At 35.3% G+C, this 18,453-nt stretch overlaps 1 protein-coding gene across 1 annotated transcript in view; it reads left to right on the top strand.

Moving 5' to 3' along the window:
* Positions 1-18,453, top strand: part of PCLO (piccolo presynaptic cytomatrix protein) — a 398,901-nt gene that overhangs the window by 348,790 nt on the left and 31,658 nt on the right. The window contains exons 21-22 of the mRNA XM_045864796.3: positions 4,711-4,840; positions 8,887-8,960. Coding sequence (XP_045720752.2) covers positions 4,711-4,840; positions 8,887-8,960 — 204 coding nt within the window. The remainder of the gene's footprint in view (positions 1-4,710; positions 4,841-8,886; positions 8,961-18,453) is intronic.

Here is an 18,453-nt window from a genome sequence, read left to right on the forward strand (position 1 = left end):
TAGCCACAGTGGAGTAATAAAACAAAATGATGTCTAACTATTTCCCATCTGAAGAAAATGAAGAGGTCAAAAAATAATTTAAAACAGATTGAATTGCCTCACAGAAGGTAAAATGTGTTTACTTGAAATGCCCCCTCAATAATTGAGGACAGAAATGATTTAACACTCTAGGATTTATTCCTCTAGGGTACAGGAACCCTCTCTGCGGGAGTGGGCTTATTCCATCATATATTTATGAGATTACATTCTTTCTCCTCGTTGGTACTTGATAGTACAAATAGGAATTAAAAAAGAAAGAAGACACAAAAATGTAGGCTTCCAAAATGCATTTTATTATTAAGTAAACCTCAGTTCCTCATAAAAGAAACACTTCTCATGTGCAATACACAGGCACATGATATATTCAAGCATAATAGGTCCATGATCTCTGAAACTCTTATTTAAAGAGAATAAAGCAAAGGTAGAATAGTTTTAAATTACTAATTTGGAATCATGAGTCTGTTGAAAGTCATATTTAGTTTTAATGTTTTAAAATATTATTTTAAATATTATTATATTTATATTTAAATATATTAAATATAAACCAGAGTTCACCAGTTGTCTGTACATCCAGATTTGGAACCAGCACAAATACTAATGTCTGTAAGAATACCCTCTTGTTCTCCCATGGAATGTGACTATACATATTATTTCTTACTATCATTCCAATTTAAATACATTTATAAAATATCCATGGTCTGTTAGGAGTTTTTTAAATTCACAAAACTATGCACTCCCATGTTTAGTGTGTTATCATTAAATATTCCTTTCAGTTAAACCGATTTTGGAGGGATTGGGAAAAAATAAAACACCTAGTTGAGTGTTCACATTTTTCTCTACCATATGACAGATTAAAGTTGCATCTCTGTTTTTAAAACTCAAAAAAAAAAAATTGCATTGCCCCAAGTTTCCTTGACAAAACATGGAGGAAAAAAAATAACCCTCCCACATCAAGTGCTGTTAATGAGAGATTTATGATTTGCATAATGCACACAGCCAGATGAAAAGTAAAATATCTACTTAATCATTCGGATGTTTGAGTTGTGTTGTTAAGGGAAACAATTATTAATTTTATTATTATTTCATTAAATATGGCTTGAGCATAGTTCCAGGATAAGCTTTTGAGAAGGCTATGGTGGAGAAAACACAGGCCCGGCTTCCAACAGCAACATGAATGTGACAACCACAGCCAAAGATAGAAAGTTGTCATTGCAGAAACAGACCTGTGATCTTGTGCTAGGAGAGTACGGATATAGAAAAGCTCGCTTCTGAGTGGAAAGATGAGGAAAATACACAGAGCAGGTGCAATCGGAGCTGGGCCTTTACGGACAAGTACAATTTCGATATGAGAAAGTGACAGGTGCAGAGAAAGGCATGACAAAATCAGAAGAACGGGCCCAGCTACAGCTCAGGAGAAAAAAAAAAGCCAAACCAAAGGGAGCCAGTGTGAGCGGTCTAAGTGGGCTTCCGTGAAAAGTGTATAAAGGAGAATGACAGGAGATACATCTGGAAAGAAGCAGATGGTTAAGGACTTTGAGAGGCAAAGTAAAGAATGTGACCAAAATCATGAGATGCCTTGAAATTACTTTGAGATCTAGCCTTGGATATCAAGTTGTAAAAGCACTTTATTCATTAACGTGTTGGAGATAATGCAGGTTTAGCTCAATGTAAGAGAATTGACACGTTCTTATTTGGAGACTGTTTCAAGAGAAAAAAATTAGTAAATATACGCATTGTTTCAAGCATCTGATAAAGAACTCTTAAAATACTTGGGTTTTTAGTCCCAGTTTATCAAAACCTCTGCATTTCTGTATGTTTAATTGCATTTTATGCTATGTAGCTATAGCCCAGTAAAAAGCAAAGGTCTCTTCTACATTTTTAGTTGAATTCATTTTTAGAAACTACCAGACATCAGGCTCTCTTTACCCTACACTTCCATACCAGATTAGGAAAAAAAAAAAATATATCAAGCACCAGATGTTTTGGTAAGATGATGGCAAACATCTCCATTTATGTGAATTGTTCACCTAACTTCTAACTGCCCGAAGTTTCTTTAGACTCAAATTTAACACATAATTTTGTTTTCCAAATATGTTAGGTAGACTTAGACTTATTCCAATATATGTATATGTTCTCTAGATTTGGTTTTCTTTCTTTTTATGTTTCTTATAAACTATTATTTGTTTGCATTTAAGTTGACAGCACTTGTATAGACTTTCCAAATGAGATTTCTATTCACCTAGACAAGATGAAAAGCTCTCCTTAAATTTATTTCTACCCCTGTTCCTTTCTTCTTGTTATATTGTTTTACATTCTGCACACATCTCAGATTTCCCAGAAGAGAAATAGAACTAGAAATTGCATCAGGTAAAATCAAAGTTCACATAGAAAAGATTGAATATTTTGAAATTTAAATAAGACAGCTCTGCTACAATAGCTATTTTGGTGCATTGCGAGATGGATCTTGGTTGAAAATTGTTTTAATCTAGTAAAAATAAGTTGATTTAAAAATTAGCATGTATTAATTAAGGTTTGTTTTTGAAAGTAGTATATTGAGATTTTCCAGTTGATGGTATTAAAGTGTTTCATTCAATATCATACTAAAAAATATTAACAATATTGTTGATTAGATTACATAATGCCAATCAAAAAATGTGGCAGCGTTCCTTTATTTACAACCAGTTGACTAATCTGACTCATTATGTGTTTGATTATACAGTTTAATTTACTTTACAAATGTTCATAATTTATATCATAGTCATATATGATAGTCATTTATATTTTTTAAGTTATCCTTTTAAAAAGTCCTTAAGTTAGCACTAACTACACCATCTGGGTTTCTCCTATATAGAAAATATCAAACATTATAACTATCGTTCTGTCTCCTCAAATCTACTCTGGGTTGCTAGTAATTGATCGGTGACCGGTTATTTAACAATATTCAAGCCTTTTTCTAAATAGCTAGTCCCAACTTACAGATACCTCCTGTTATTTCCCAACATTTCTTCCTTATTTCTCTATTCTGAGAAAGTGATCTTGCTATCACTAGAATAGATATTATAACAAGTCCTGGTGGCTTTAGAGAATCTGTTGTCCCAAAAAGGAAAAAGTGGAGAAGTGGGGAAAAACCCAAACTTTTGTGAGACTTGATCCCAATTATCCTGATGGTGGATTTCCTGTCCTCAAGTGGTTTCCCTCACAATGTCTGTAGTTTTCCCTTCATTTGGATGTACTGGTTTTATTAAAATTCCACCAGATTAAGAGTCATTGTGTTTGTATACATCTCTTTAAGGAAAATGTAGATATCTTAGTGTCATTCAATGATTATCAATGATTCGCCCGCAGTGTGAATCTATCCAACTGCTTAAGAAACTCCTGATTGAACACAGGTGTTTTTATAGAAGAGAGAGACTCGAAGTATTTTTGTATCCTAGAACATGTCTAGAATTGGAAAGAAAATTGAAGCAAATTCATTATCAGGGGCTAGGTATGCTCAAAGGCACTAGGGAGCAGTGATTGACAGGAAAACCTTGCAGAAGAGGTTGGGGGTCTGACAAATAAAATCACAAGATGAGGAAGAGAAAGTAACTGAGCTCCTGCTTTATCTCTTTATCTCACTCCTCATGGTCACAATCTTATGAGTTGAAGTATGCATACTGAACCCATTATCTTCAAATGCAAAAGCTGAGACTGTTTAGATTTACTCTAGAATGAGCTAGGATTCCAAATCCTGTCAGTATGATCAAAGCTCATGCCTTTGAATTCTGACCATGTGGCAGAAAACATAATAATAATTTTTAAAATTTGCCTAGAGAAGCTTCTCTCCACAAAAAGAAGAGGAAACACTTGCCTTCTCTTCTGTTTTTTGCATCAAATGTTCCCCCCAAATCTCCTCTGATCTAGAACTCCACTAACAATATTAGTACTGTATTCCTACTGCATGAAACAACACAAAATTACAATGTTTCTATGGGAATATGGATTGCTTTATCCAAAAGAATCAAACTTAAGGAATTACTGAAACAAGTCCCAATCACAGATGAAGAAATGCCAAAGGGGAAGCAAAGATCTTCAAATTTAAAAACTTGCTGGAGATAGTTGTTACATACAAACAAGCACAGAATTCTTCAATCACTTCTTGAAATCATCTGTTCTACTTTACATCTTCACTTCTCAGGAGAAAAACAGATTGTCGGTTAATATGGAGAGTAATTAAGAAATTTTCCCTTATCCCACTATTTCTCTCTACCCAAGTCTTTCTAAACTCCTTTCTCCATGAAATAGCCCAAATTCATATTTGTTTGTCCTTATTGTAATACTGTACAAACAAACCACAAAGAGAACCAGTAATAATGATAATAGTAATAGACTGGTTATATACTATTTAACTCAGTCTAAAAATCTGATGATTTCACCCTAGAAACAATTGTGTTCTTTTTTTTTTTTTTTTTTTTTACCTCTATGTCCAATAAAAATAACCAAGTCCTTAGTGTTACCACAGCACCTTATTGGTTAAGGAAAAGAAAATGACAGGCAGATTAAGACATGTGGAGTTCTTGCTAGAGCTGTTTCATTATCCATGTAAATGAAGAAAACGTAGAATGATGCCTTTGGAGATCACTGGGAGTTTCATTGATTGACTGTGGTGTTGACTCTTCCCACACCATGCAGCAAAGCCTGCCAATCACCGGCCTGCAGAAAGTTCCGTGTCCACCGGCTCCTCCGGCAGCGGGTATAGCGTGGACAGTGAAGGAAGCAGCAACACTGCAGGGGAGACCAATCTATTTCCTATTCCACGGATGTAAGTGTGGGGGGTTTTCTTTTTCTCTTTTTTTTTTTTTTCCCACTACAAAGTTACAACATGAGTAAGCTTTGCTTAACACCTAACAGGAAATAACTAGATAATTATCCAGTTCTGACTCATTGTCCCTGAAGCAATTCAACTGTGTATGCCTCCATAGAAAATAGACTGTTGGGGAAAGATTGGGTTAATTTAGCCAGTTCTGAGGATGAACGCTGGTCACTTCCAGGACTATGTAATCAGTGCAATCTGTATTTAATAGAAAAACTGCTACGATAATAACTAAATGAAGTTCAGCAGCAGTAGTCCCTTGATGCGGTAATCACATAATGATCAAACACAAATATTATTGGTGTTTGAGATAAACTTAGATTAATTTACTTTGAATCAGGAGAGATTTAAACATATTTAAAGAGCTCATATATCGTTTTTGAAATAGATAACACATTGGGCTCCTCAAGAGGCTTTTCAGTAATCTTTCCACAATTAAAAAGGAAGATTTTGAAGTGTTTCCATATTTTCCACAACAAATATCAAGTAATACAGGGTCCCCAGTACATAATCTTAGAATAAAGTTCATTGGTAATATGTTAAGCCTCAAGAAAATAATATTGCAGATCGAATGCAGAACGAAAGCAGATTGTGTTTAGGATGTGTTAGAATGGGCTTAGCCATGTTGGTGGCAAAAGTTAGCAGCATCCAAGATACATATGTTGGTTATGTCTGTTCCAGTATCGAAATCTAGACTTTCCAACCTTTCCTTCTCCTCCCAAGGAACTAGTTTTCCAGGTTTTGAAAAACGTCATTGGACCATCCATCTCCAGGATCTAGGTCAGGGCGAATCTAGCCTTGCAAGGTCTGTGAGCTAATTTGGCCTTTGCATTTTTAAATATTTGGGGGCAAAAAAAATACCAGAAGAATCGCATTTTGTGAGACATAAAAATTATATGAAACTGAAATTTCAGTGTCCATAAAAGAAGTTTTATTGGAAGCCACACCCACTTGCTTTTGTGTTGCCTAATGTTACTTCTGCCCTATAGGGGCAGACCTGAGTACAGGACCATTCAAACCGTCTCCTATCTGGCTCCCTACCGAGTTTGCAGACCCCTGATCTGGGCTCTTCTTAAAGGATCTTCTTCATTTTCTCCAGTGTTGAGTGAAGCCATTTCTGGGAGTGGAATTCTATTTCTCTTTGTTTTAGTGTCAAGGTTTTTATAAACCTTTCCTTCTATCGTCCAGAATACTCCCAATATTTATATAATGGCTCAGATTACAAAAGCAAAATAATGGGGAAAAGGGGTTTGTACAGTGAAAAATGTATTTATATTTTATGATTTTCAAGTTATGTTTTTCCTACTTAAATTGTTACATTATTGGATCACCTGCCCATCTTTTTCTTTTCTTAAGACTTAGGCTATGGATTCAATAGTTATTTATATTTAATCAGTTCTCTTTTATTGGACATTACTTCTAAAAGGAGTCTGATCTCATTACTCCTCTTTCTCTGATGATCTTCTATGAAGAGAATTTGAGCAAATTCATTATATTTCTCTCTCTAGACTGTGAATATCATATGAGTTTGTGATTTTTTTTAACCACACATCACTTAATATCCTTCCAATTTATCCATACCTTTCAAATAATTTAACACTGATGATAAAGATACAACTTCCAGAGAAAAAGCACTTTATTTCCTCAATATCTGAATATCTGAAGTAGAACTAGATTATGGATTTTTTACATACATACCACATTCCAATTTTGTTTTTCCCATTTTTCTCAAAACCTTTCAAAACTGCCTCGGACACACCATTGTTTTGTCATCTGAGCACAAAGAAAATTCTCTTTTCTAAAGCAGTATTTGGTATTTCTTTTATATGCCCTTTTGTGTCTAACACAATTATTGCTTAGGCTAACATAAGAGTTCAATAACTGTTTGGTGATTGATTAACAAATATAAATTACAAACTGTGTAGTCCACATGTTCTGAGCTGAAGGTTATCTCCCGGGAATTCAGAAAAATTGCATCCTTCACATAACCCACAGTCAAGTTTCCTTCGTATTTTATTTAGCTTCACGATGCTGCAGAAGTACCTGTAAGATCTTAGAAATGCCTCTCATACACATTTTCCCTGTGCACCTAACGTTAAAATCAGTTTTCATTAGAAACAAAGACTGCAGCTGAATATCAGATACCATTAAAATTCGAAACCTAGGATGTGAGATCAAATAAAAAATTACCCAAATTTTACTATTACTAAAAATTATAATTATTTTGTTAAAATTTGACATATATAGAAGAGTAATTTTTCAGTATTCTCATCTGTTAGATGAACACTCCTAAAATGATTTTCCTTTTCATCTGAGTTTGACTCAGTAACAAGACGTTTGGTTCCCTCTGTTAGTATTGCTCACGGTAAGATTGCTACTGAGTTATGAAGATTTTCTCTCGTCTGATCAGAACAGAGCAAATTTTTTTAAAATTTATCATCTACTTGTATTGAATCTCATTGAAGCAATTACACAAATTGAAGTTCCTTTTATTGCTTAATCAAGAATTTTTTGGCACATATTCAGATGCAGACTGTATCTATATGTATATAAGTATATATATGATTTCTAACATTTTTTCATGTCCTTCACACTTGATAAAAATTTGTGTTTAAACCTTTGACCTAGAATTGTCATAATGGAACAATGTAATGGGTTTCAAGATAAAATAATTTCTGAGTTTATATCTATTCCTCTTTCATTATGTGCAGAACCATCTCTATAGAATGGTAGGATCTTTAGAGCAGTTTTCAAGTGAGATGTAATTGAATTCTTAAGAAAGAAATACGATCACATTCCCAGCAAATTCAGCAAACCAAATATTTTTGTGAAAGTAAGAATTAATTGCGAGCAAATCCTGCTGTGTTAGAATTATTGTCTAGAAAGTATAGTATCGAGTTCTTTTGTTCAAACACCCTTTTTAAAACTTAGGTGTTTTTATTTCATCGTTTGAGAACATCTTATATAAGTATGTATAAAGGCAATTCCAAAATCTTTTCTATGCCACGTAGCTTTTTCTCTTACTGAAAAAATAAGAAGTAGCCTATAGTGTTTGGGCTGTTACATTGTCAATATTCTGAACACACAGTGCTCAGAGTATCATGAATTCTTCATCAATTTGGCCTTCCAGAAAGTTCGAGGCCGAAACTAAAAGAGTAGAAGACTGTGGCTGAATTCTAAAGCCAAAATCATGTGCATACCTACCTATTAATATTTTCTATTTATTGAATTTTATGATGTGTCAGGCACTGTGTTAAGTACTGTTTTCCACGTGATTTTGTCCTACCCAAAAGCTAGCTAGTGTTACTATCTTTTTATTACAAAAGGAGAAATAGATTCACCAGATTAAGTAGATTTGCCTTAGATTACACGTAACATGAAATAGTGAAGCCAGGGGCAGAGACCAGGAGGCCTGACTTCAAAAGCTAACACGCTATGCACAGTTGAAAACAGCGACAGGATCTGAAAGTCACTAAGTGAAATAAAAATCTGTGTTATTACAATATTATTCTTGCAAGTTATTTAATTCAACATTTCCCTTCTCACCAAAGGGTCTGTACAAGTCATCATAACAAAACATAAAGATATAAAAACTTCTTCTCACTTCTTGAGTTAAAAATGGAGTGTATGGTGATTAACATAACATAATAATAATTTTTAAAATGCAAAAAAAATAAAAATGAAAAAAACAACAACACCCCAATTCTCAAAAAAATTTGATAATTTCATGATAGTCTGATCTTTGATAGATGAGTCAATAAATAAGACACTGAATTTTGAGGTATTATGCTCAGACTAAGTAAGAATAAGAAACAAGCCCCTATTTTAAAATTAACATGATACAGAGTGATTTATTGTGTTTAGACTTGCCATTCAAGTAATTTATTTAAGGTCTGAATATATAATGTCATTCTATTTTTGGGGAACTTGGTCTTCTCATTTGCATTTAGGAGAGCATAACTAAATATATAACCTTTTATTTTCTTTTGAAACAGAGGGAAGATGGGGCAGAATGGGCAAGAACCTGTAAAACAGCCAGGAGTAGGAGTGGGACTAGCAGACCCGGAAGGTAAGTTAAAATTTACAGTACTGGATTTTGGTTGAATCTACATGTTACACTACAAGTGTTTGATTTGTTTCTCTTTGAATATAAATGCAAATTTCTACATGCTAATGGCAACACCCTGGGAAGTACAGCACCATTGTGTTACCTAGTAGATTAGAATTATTTTGTAATTTCATTTAACAATTTCCCAATTTCTTGATTTATATTTAACATTTAAGTACTTAGGGGTACCAAAAAGTTAAACAAGAAAGAAGAGTGAGAAGGATGACAGGAGAGAGAATCAGAAGACTTGCTCAGTAAAAAACAAATATTTTGTTGAGATTTTTAAAATTTTTTGTTAAAATACCATGCAAATAGAAAATAAATCATGAAACATCACTTAAAATGGAAAATCTTAAATTTTTGTTAAAATACCATGCAAACAGAAAATAAATCATGAGGGGCGCCTGGGTGGCTCAGTCGTTAAGCGTCTGCCTTCAGCTCAGGTCATGGTCCAGGGTCCTGGGATCGAGCCCCGCATCGGGCTCCCTGCTCGGCGGGAAGCCTGCTTCTCCCACTCCCCCTGCTTGTGTTCCCTCTCTCGCTGTGTCTCTCTCTGTCAAATAAATAAAATCTTAAAAAAAAAAAAAAGAAAAGAAATCATGAAATATCACTTAAAATGGAAAATCTTAAATGTATGGAGCTCAGAAGAAACTAATGGTATAAAAATCATTTTATAGGAAAAAAATGACTAAAGTAACTTCTAAAGTGAAAACCCAGTTTGAACTTAAATTTGGTTTTGTTAAACAAATGGTAAATGTATTACAAAATGCAAGAAAATCTTTAACTTCAGCAGACACATATTCAGTATCTGTAAGGTGTGCAATGACTAGCTTATCTGTCATAATATTGTGATAAGATCTGACAGCACTGTTATCCCCCTTGGAATGCACAACCTCTCAGTAATTTCAACTATCTTAATTACTTTATACTATTCTAAGTACTTTTCGTGTATTATCTCATTTAATTCTTAAAATTACCTATAAAGGTAAATAATGCCATATACCAGTTTTACATGAGAAGAAACTGAGGTGCAAATATCACACAAGATAAGAGCAAGTAACTTGAACCCAAGCAAATGATGCCAAATCACCTGCTATGAAAAAGAATGATTAATGGCACAGTATCACAAAGACACTAGATGAAGAAATAGGAAACCCAGATTTGGATTTCAAATCTGGTCCTGTTACCTAACTGGTGAGCTGATCTGTCTTCAGAAACCTCATCTGGCAAATGCTGGATGCTAATGATGCCAAGGTTCCTTGTGGATTAGTAGATACCACATTCTTCTGATTCAACTAAAAGTTTTTCTTTAATTCATTCAAAGACTGTGTTTTCTTTATCTGCTGCCTTTTTCCCCAGGGTTCCACCTTCAATCTACCAACCATTTTACACACCCTCTCTCTGCATAAACTCAGCAATTCTCATCTGTATGTTGATTAGTTCCAAATTTACCCTCCAAACTCCCTGGAATTCAGCCTCCAGTAGTTCATGTCTGCCAGGCGTCCAACCAAGAAAATGGAAACCACTCTGAATATTTAAAATAGAGGAAGCTGATGGCTGGCAATGATTATATACTCATGGTATCCCTGAGAAACTGAGCAGGTGGCAGTGAAATAGCAGAACTTGTGAGGTGGCAGAAGGAAGTGACTGTCCTGAGAGCTGAAACCAGGGCAAGCCTGAATTGCGGGCAGCAGGAGACAAGGAAGAGAAACAATAAATGCTAGAAATACATCTGGAGATAGACGAGGATGGGGAGAAATATCCTGGTTACTTCCTTCTTCCCATTCTCCAATCTCTGTCAATGCCTGATCAATCCCGCTGGAAGCCAACTGCCAGGGGAGCCTGGGAAGCAGCCAAGGGGACAGCTACCCTGATAGGAGAGCAGAGGGAAGCCGGAGAACGAACCGAAGGGCCCAGAGGTGTAGGGCCAGTGCTACATTTTGCCTCGAGATCCCATAGATGAATCAGATTACATGTGTCCTGAACTTAATTCACCCTCTTTCAGATTTTGCCTCCTTCTCCTCCTATGCTCTTCTACCACTAGCCAGATCTGCTCCTGTCTGCTCCTCTCTGCACTACAATTTGCATATTTTGTTATCATTGTTCTTTGACTTGAATTTACCTGTTTTTATGCCTGTCTCCTCCATTAAGTTGAACATTTAGACTAGAGCTATGGTTTAGTCATCCTGGTGGCCCAGCACTTAGCAGAAAGCCTTACCCATAGAGTCACTTCCAGAATGTTTGTTGAACTTCTATATGCCATCCATCAGGGACTTTGGTTAATATTGAATCGGATCTTTTCAAGCAGCAAGAGCACGGGGGTGGGGGGGGGCAGAAATCGGATGGGGAGATGAACCATGAGAGACTATGGATTCTGAGAAACAAACTGAGGGTTCTAGAGGGGAGGGGGGTGGGGGTATGGGTTAGCCTGGTGATGGGTATTAAAGAGGGCACGTACTGCATGGAGCACTGGGTGTTATACGCAAACAATGAATCATGGAACACTACATCAAAAACTAATGATGTAATGTATGGTGATAAACGTAACATAAAAAAAAAAGCACAGTACAATATTCCATTGATTATTTTCTCTTGTAATTTCTCTCATGGTTTTTAAATCATTTCCTTTGAATACATAAAGCTTTTCATATTTTTGGTTTAAAAAAAGAAGAACGTTTGTTGAGTGAATGAATAAATGATATAATAATATATGAAAATAATGCCCACTGATTTTCATATGACTTTAGAATTCAGGTAATTAGAGAAGCAATTCATGTGTACTTTTTTCAAAGTTGAATTACTTAATTTTACTTTTAATTTTAAAGTTTATAAATTATTTTATTATAAATGTTAATAACTGTCAATGAATAAAAATTGTTCATCCTAATACTGCCTTTCCCATCAGTCCCACAAGAAGGAGCCAGTCATAAGCTGTTTTATATTTTACTTAAACTTATGAGTCAGTATATTTATATTTTAGTGAACTGACTCTTATCAATAGTTAATCTCAGATTAGTTATTGAGCAGAGAGGGCTGGAGGTTGAGGATGGGGATAAGATGGAATACATAATCTAATGTGAATCATTTATAATTATGTGCCCTTTTAGTAACAATATTTTGGATAGATTATTTTTGACTGAGCTACTTCTGAAATTTGGACAATAAGCAAATTTATAATTTACATATCTGTATGAAGTTGGGCATGAAGATGTCCAACTATAAGAGATATATAAGAGATTGCTAATAATATGGAGAAGAAATCTGTAATAAGTATTTAACCTTACAAACAATTTTAAATTTAAAAGAATACATAGAGGGGCGCCTGGGTGGCTCATTCAGTTAAGGGTCTGACTCTTGGTTTCCACTCAAGTCATGAACTTAGGGTCATGAAATCGAGCCCTATGTCAGGTTCCGCGTTCAGTGGGGAGTCTGCTTGAGATTCTCTCTATCCCTCTGCCCCTCCCCCCACCCCATGCGCATGCTCTCTCTCTCTCTCTCAAAATAAATAACTCTTTAAAAAAAAAGAATACATAGAGAGTGGGGAGAAAATTATTAAACTATACAGGAATTTAATTACTCTAAGCAGATAAGAAGAAAACGTACAAGATTTTGCTTTGTCCCCATAGAAATATAGAATCAACTCTGTGCTGTAATTCAGGTATATTTATGATATACATTTTATTTTGAGTGATCCAGAGGATTGCTTTCATTTCCTTTTGTTGTCAGTCAACATGTATAGCCAATTTGTGGGAGAACAACAAACAAACAAACAAACAAAGCAGAGTTAGTTCAGTTTAGTTTTAGACCTAATATTTAGTTTCTTGACTGGATTTTTTTTCTCCTTTAAATTCTTCATCAGGACACCAGAAAAATTGTCACTTAGTAAGATTTTCTTGAGTGTTCTACTACCCCTTGAGTCTTTCATATTACCCATTTAAGCACTTTGTTTTATGCACACCTTGGTCCACTCTAAGGAAAACTGATCTACATAGATATGCATACTTTAAATCAGAGTATATCATAGATTTTAAGTAATCACCTTTGGACAGTTTGTTTTTACAGCATTTTTATTCTTGTTTTGGAATTACAGTGTACAGAATACAAAAAGTCATGTTTTATGGCGTTGAAATTTTATGTGGAGCATGTTACAGATATTTTTTTAATGCTAGTCATGTCCTTGTTCTACTTACTGAGTAAATCTATTTATTCTGCATTCTGATTTTTTTAAAAATCATTTTCAACTTAGTCATTTTCTCCAATAATGTTGCATTTTCCCTATCGCAGTTGCTCATAAATTTTAATCTCATGCTGATTAATCTCATGCCTAGTGGATCAGAATATGAGATCAACCAAAGGTTCTAGAGTTCCAACCTAAGTTGTAGTAAAAAAATGGTAATACTCCTGTGGACTGTCTCTGCTAATGACTGGTTGAACTTTCACAATTTAAATAAGTGCACAACGTAAAGTGCAAATAAACACGGTGTTTGACACATGATTAACATCCCTTACATTGTAGCTGTAATTAAATTAAAAGTTAATATAAGGGCACCCGGGTGGCTCAGTCGGTTCAGGGTATGACTTCGGCTCAGGTCATGATCCTGGGGTCCTGGGATGGAGCCCCGCTTCGGGCTCCCTGCTCAGCAGGGAGTCTGCTTGTCCTTCCCCAGACACCCACCCCGCCCCACCCCACCTGACTCCACCCCCGGCTCCTGCTCTTTCTAGCTCTCTCTCAAATGAATAAGTAAATAAAATCTTTTTAAAAAATAAATAAAATAAATACAAGTGAATATAAAAGAGAGCCATATGGATTTCATCCAAGAGTGATATTAGTGAAGACTGACAAAATATCATGCACTATTCGGAAGAGATATGCAAGACCACTCCTCTTAAAAATTTAGATCAAATCAATTAGCCTTCCCAATTGTAATGACAAGTGTTTTCCCAATTTACATTAAAACCCTCTAATATCCTTCATAGATGATCCGGCTCTTTCCTAAATTGTTTTAACTAGATATATATAAGAGTGTTATTGTTTGTTGGTGGGCATCCATGTAAATTACATAGAGGGCCTGGCTTCACCCATTTATTCTCCTAAACCAGGGGTTCACAAGCTTTAGCAGCAGGCATTAAGAATCACACTTTGCGTGAGGTTTAATTTGCCTGGCTGCATGTATTTAAAAAACAAATAACCCTAATACATCATTTATTTTCTTAATTTAATCACTCAGTTTCCATTTTCAATGGGCCAGAACAAATAAACCTCTACCATTATAGAAATATGCTCAACTCAACCCGCAAATGTTTTCAAATAATTGAGTCTGTGAAAGCACATCACCAATAATGCTAACCCAAGGAGGCAGGGGCCAAGGGGTAGGTCAGAGAACAAGATTCGATTCAACATCTTACTGAAAGTGGGGTTTTTTTGGTTGTTGTTGAAAAAGCATAACAATTTATGTAGAAATAATGAAAGTCTATGATGACCGCAACAATCTCATTTTAACTGGCACCCCAAGTCTGTTGTATACACATATACATTCTTTACATAGCTCCAGTGGTGATTAGTATGAGTGCCTTTAAGGTGAATGAACATGTTTTACAAAGTCCATGAAACAAATGCAGAACAGTAATGACTTCCTGCATTAAACCAATAAAAATCGAGGCCTCAGGGTTGGAGTCTCTATCTTGTTATCCTGTTCTGAGAAACATTTTTTTTAAAGATTTTTTCCATTTTCTTTTTTTTTTAATATTCACTCAATTTTCCCTCTTTCCATGACCAGCTGGGTTGTTTACATATTAGCCCGCAAAAAACGGAAATACAACACACTCTGAAAGGCCCTCAGTTAGAACATAATAACAGCTGTTTTAAGGGCATCCCAGAGGTTCTCAGCAAATACTTATGGAGTACCTGTTGTGACCAGCACTGGGATAAGCCCTGGGCTGCAGTGTGGAATGTGACTTAGTCCTTGCCCTTCTGAGCTCCTAGTAGAGTTCCCCCAGCTTAGATAATAGTTATAATCTTGATCCTGAAGAAAAATTCATTTCACCCACTAGACATTTATTTCCATTTCTTCAGGCTCTCTTTCTAATTAGACTAAGGAAATTTCAAATTAAATATGAAATGTCTGTTTTTTTGTCTTTTGTATATCACTTTTATTATTCTGGAATTTTCTGATTCTGTTCATTTTACTGATGTCATGAATAATCTTTCAAGGAGTTAATTAATCTTATTATTGAAGTATAGTTGACATTCAGTGTTATATCAGTTTCAAGTGTACATCACCATGATTTGACAATTCTATACATTACTCAGCGCTCACCATGATCTGTAGTCACTGCCTGTATCAGATAATGTTATTACACTATTAGTAACTATATTCCCTAATGCTGTGCTTTTCATTGCTGTGACTTATTTATTTTATAAATAGAAGTTTGTATCTCTTACTCAAGGACTTAATTTTTAAATAAAAAGTTATCTTTATTTAAGTTCAGTTTTATTGAAGATGATGATAGACAAGATTTATTTACAATATATTTATCGTTGTAGATGTTTTCTTAAAATCATTAAGAAAATGTGATGTTATTTGATTTTTATCTCAATGCTGAGGTCAGGATGTGATCAAGGGAAATGTGGTTAGTGGATTATTCTGTATCATCTGATTACTTACCATACCCAAATTGTGCTTAAAAATTGACCAACATATGCACATTATATTATAAAACTGTTTTCAGTGGATTGAATATGTTTGCTTTTCTGTGAGCTTCTTGCCCTGAGTTTGCTAATACATCTCCTTTGTTTTTGTATATCTATAGTTGATCAGAGCTAAATAGTATATCTATTATGTGCAAGACATTGTGTTCAAAATTTGGATGCTACAGAGATCAATTCAATACATATGCTGATCCGAGAGGGCTTATGATCTAGGATGTTCTATCTCATAATCGACCAGCGAGCAAGCGCGCATACTCAGTCAATGGGTAGAGCCAAAGCATTCATAGTGGCTGGAGACTGCCATACCTGCTGTTAAATATTTTATTACCTTTAATAAGTATAATGCAAAGAAGAATTGTGATAATGATTCATAAATTCGAGAGCAAATTATGTGCTTTAGGATTTGGGCATTGGAAAGCGTTGCTAAATCCGTGGGAGTCCGGGGGCATGATTCTGTGGAAGAGGTTACAGGTGCTTTGAAAGATGGACCAGATCTAAATAGGTTGCAATGAGAGAGGCAAAATCCCGGCTGCGGGAACACGGTGAAGAAAGATGCAAATGGAAGAAAGGATATGAGATATGTAAGGGGGAAAGCAATTCAGTGAAACTGGAGCAAAGGGTGTGAATAGAGAGCAGAGAAACTGGAAATTTGTACACAGGTTGGATAGGGAAGTTCATGCTTCTGTGAACACTGGGAAGTATTAAATGTTAGTGAGGAATTTAGACAGTATCAACATGTACAATATTGAATCTGTGGAAGAAAAAGGTAGACCTCCTTTTACATTCAAATCATCTTTTTTTAAAGTATTTTATTTATTGGGCACCTGGGTGGCTCAGTTGGTTAAGTGACTGCCTTCGGCTCAGGTCATGATCCCGGACTCCTGGGATCGAGTCCCACATCAGGCTCCCTGCTCAGCAGGGAGGCTGCTTCTCCCTCTGACCCTCCCCCCTCTCATGTGTCTCTCTCTCTCTCTCATTCTCTCTCTTTCAAATAAATAAATAAATCTTTAAAAAAAAGGTATTTTATTTATTTATTTGAGAGAGAGAGAGACAGAGATAGTGACAGAGATAGCGAGGGAGAGCATGAGCAGGGAGGAACGGGAGAAGCAGGCTTCCCCCTGAGCAGGGAGCCCAACGCGGGGCTCAATCCCGGGACCCTGGGATCAGGACCTGAGCGAAGGCAGACGCTTAACCACCTGAACTACCCAGGCGCCCCTCAAATCATCTTTTAGGACTTTTTGGGGATTGAAGTATGGTTGATCCTTGAGCAACGTAGGGGTTAGGCATGTGGACTCCCTGCACTGTTTTACTCCCCCAAAACTTAACAACTCATAGCCTACTATTGACCGGAAGCCTTACTGATAACGTAAACAGTCAATTAATACCTATTTTGTATGTTATATATATTATATACCATATTCTTAAAATGAAGTAAGTTGAAGCAAAGAAAATATAAAGAAAATCATAAGGAAAATATTTACAATGCTGTACTCTATTTATAAAAGAAATCCACATCTAAGTGGACCTGTGCAATTCAAAGTTGTTCAAGGGACCTGTGTTGTTCAAGGGTAATTGTATATATGTGAAATCCATGTAGAAACAATACATACTATGTAGTTGGACTATGACTCTAGAGTTCAGGATACAGGTCTCAATTTGGATCTAGATTCAGAGTCATAATGTAGCAATATTTAGGGAGCATCTAACATTATCTCTCTTAAGCTCCATCCACCAGAAAAAGAAAAATCTCAGTAACAATATATACTAGGCTCCTCCCCCCACCCACCCCTGCAAGTCATATACAGAGAAATTTAAAGCCAGAAGATTTTAGTGCTTTTAGGGGCAAAGTAAGACATGACCCTGAGATCATGACCTGAGCTGAAACCAAGAGTCGGACACTTAAACAATTGCACCACCCAGGTGCCCCTAAAATGCCAATTTCAATCCCTGACTCTTGCTCATGAATTTAAATACAAATATTCACAGGGTCAAATTTATAAATAATTTTGTGTATACTTTCTTCCTTAATTATTTGTTTAGGTATTCTTTACCCAGTTGAGGATATTAGGTACACAATGATTTCTATTTTTATCTAGTTCTTTTGTGGTGTGAAATGTAATATCTAATTATCTAAGTCAATTTCTTTTATTCCATGTCATAAGATAACAGCAAATCAATTTTCCTGGAACCATTTGTTGAATAAGCTTTCTTTTCCTCGCTGATATGAGATGCCACATCTTTCATACTCAAAATTTTCAAGCATATTTATGTCTGGTAATGGGCTTTCTGGAATATTTTATTGACATATCTGTCTATCTGTATCTGCACACTTACACAATTATCCTAATTTTATTTTCAGTTTTTTAAATTGGACTGTTTTTACCCGTTTATTTTTTTTATTTTTTAAAAAGAACTTTAAATCTCTCTTTGTTGAGAAGCAGAGGAAATTCCACTAAATTTTCATTGAAATTATATTAAAACTCTAATGTAATTTTGAGGTAATTGACATCAGTACATATAATATTTTCTTATCCATTGACATGGTAGATTTTTATATGCCAATTTGGACATGCTAATTTTTATATGCATGGTATTAGGCAAGTTACTGAAATTCTTGAAGTCTCTGGTACCTAATCTACAAAAGTCAGAATAACAATAGTACCTACCTGACCAGTGTGTTGCAGGGAGTGATGAAAATAAGGAGTGTAATGTGCCTGGCACTGTAGTGACTCATAGTCAGTAAAT

This window comes from Mirounga angustirostris, unplaced genomic scaffold, assembly GCF_029215605.1.
Source record: "Mirounga angustirostris isolate CCGP_5_RB_7025 unplaced genomic scaffold, mMirAng1.0.hap1 SCAF_12, whole genome shotgun sequence".
NCBI lineage: Eukaryota > Metazoa > Chordata > Mammalia > Carnivora > Phocidae > Mirounga > Mirounga angustirostris.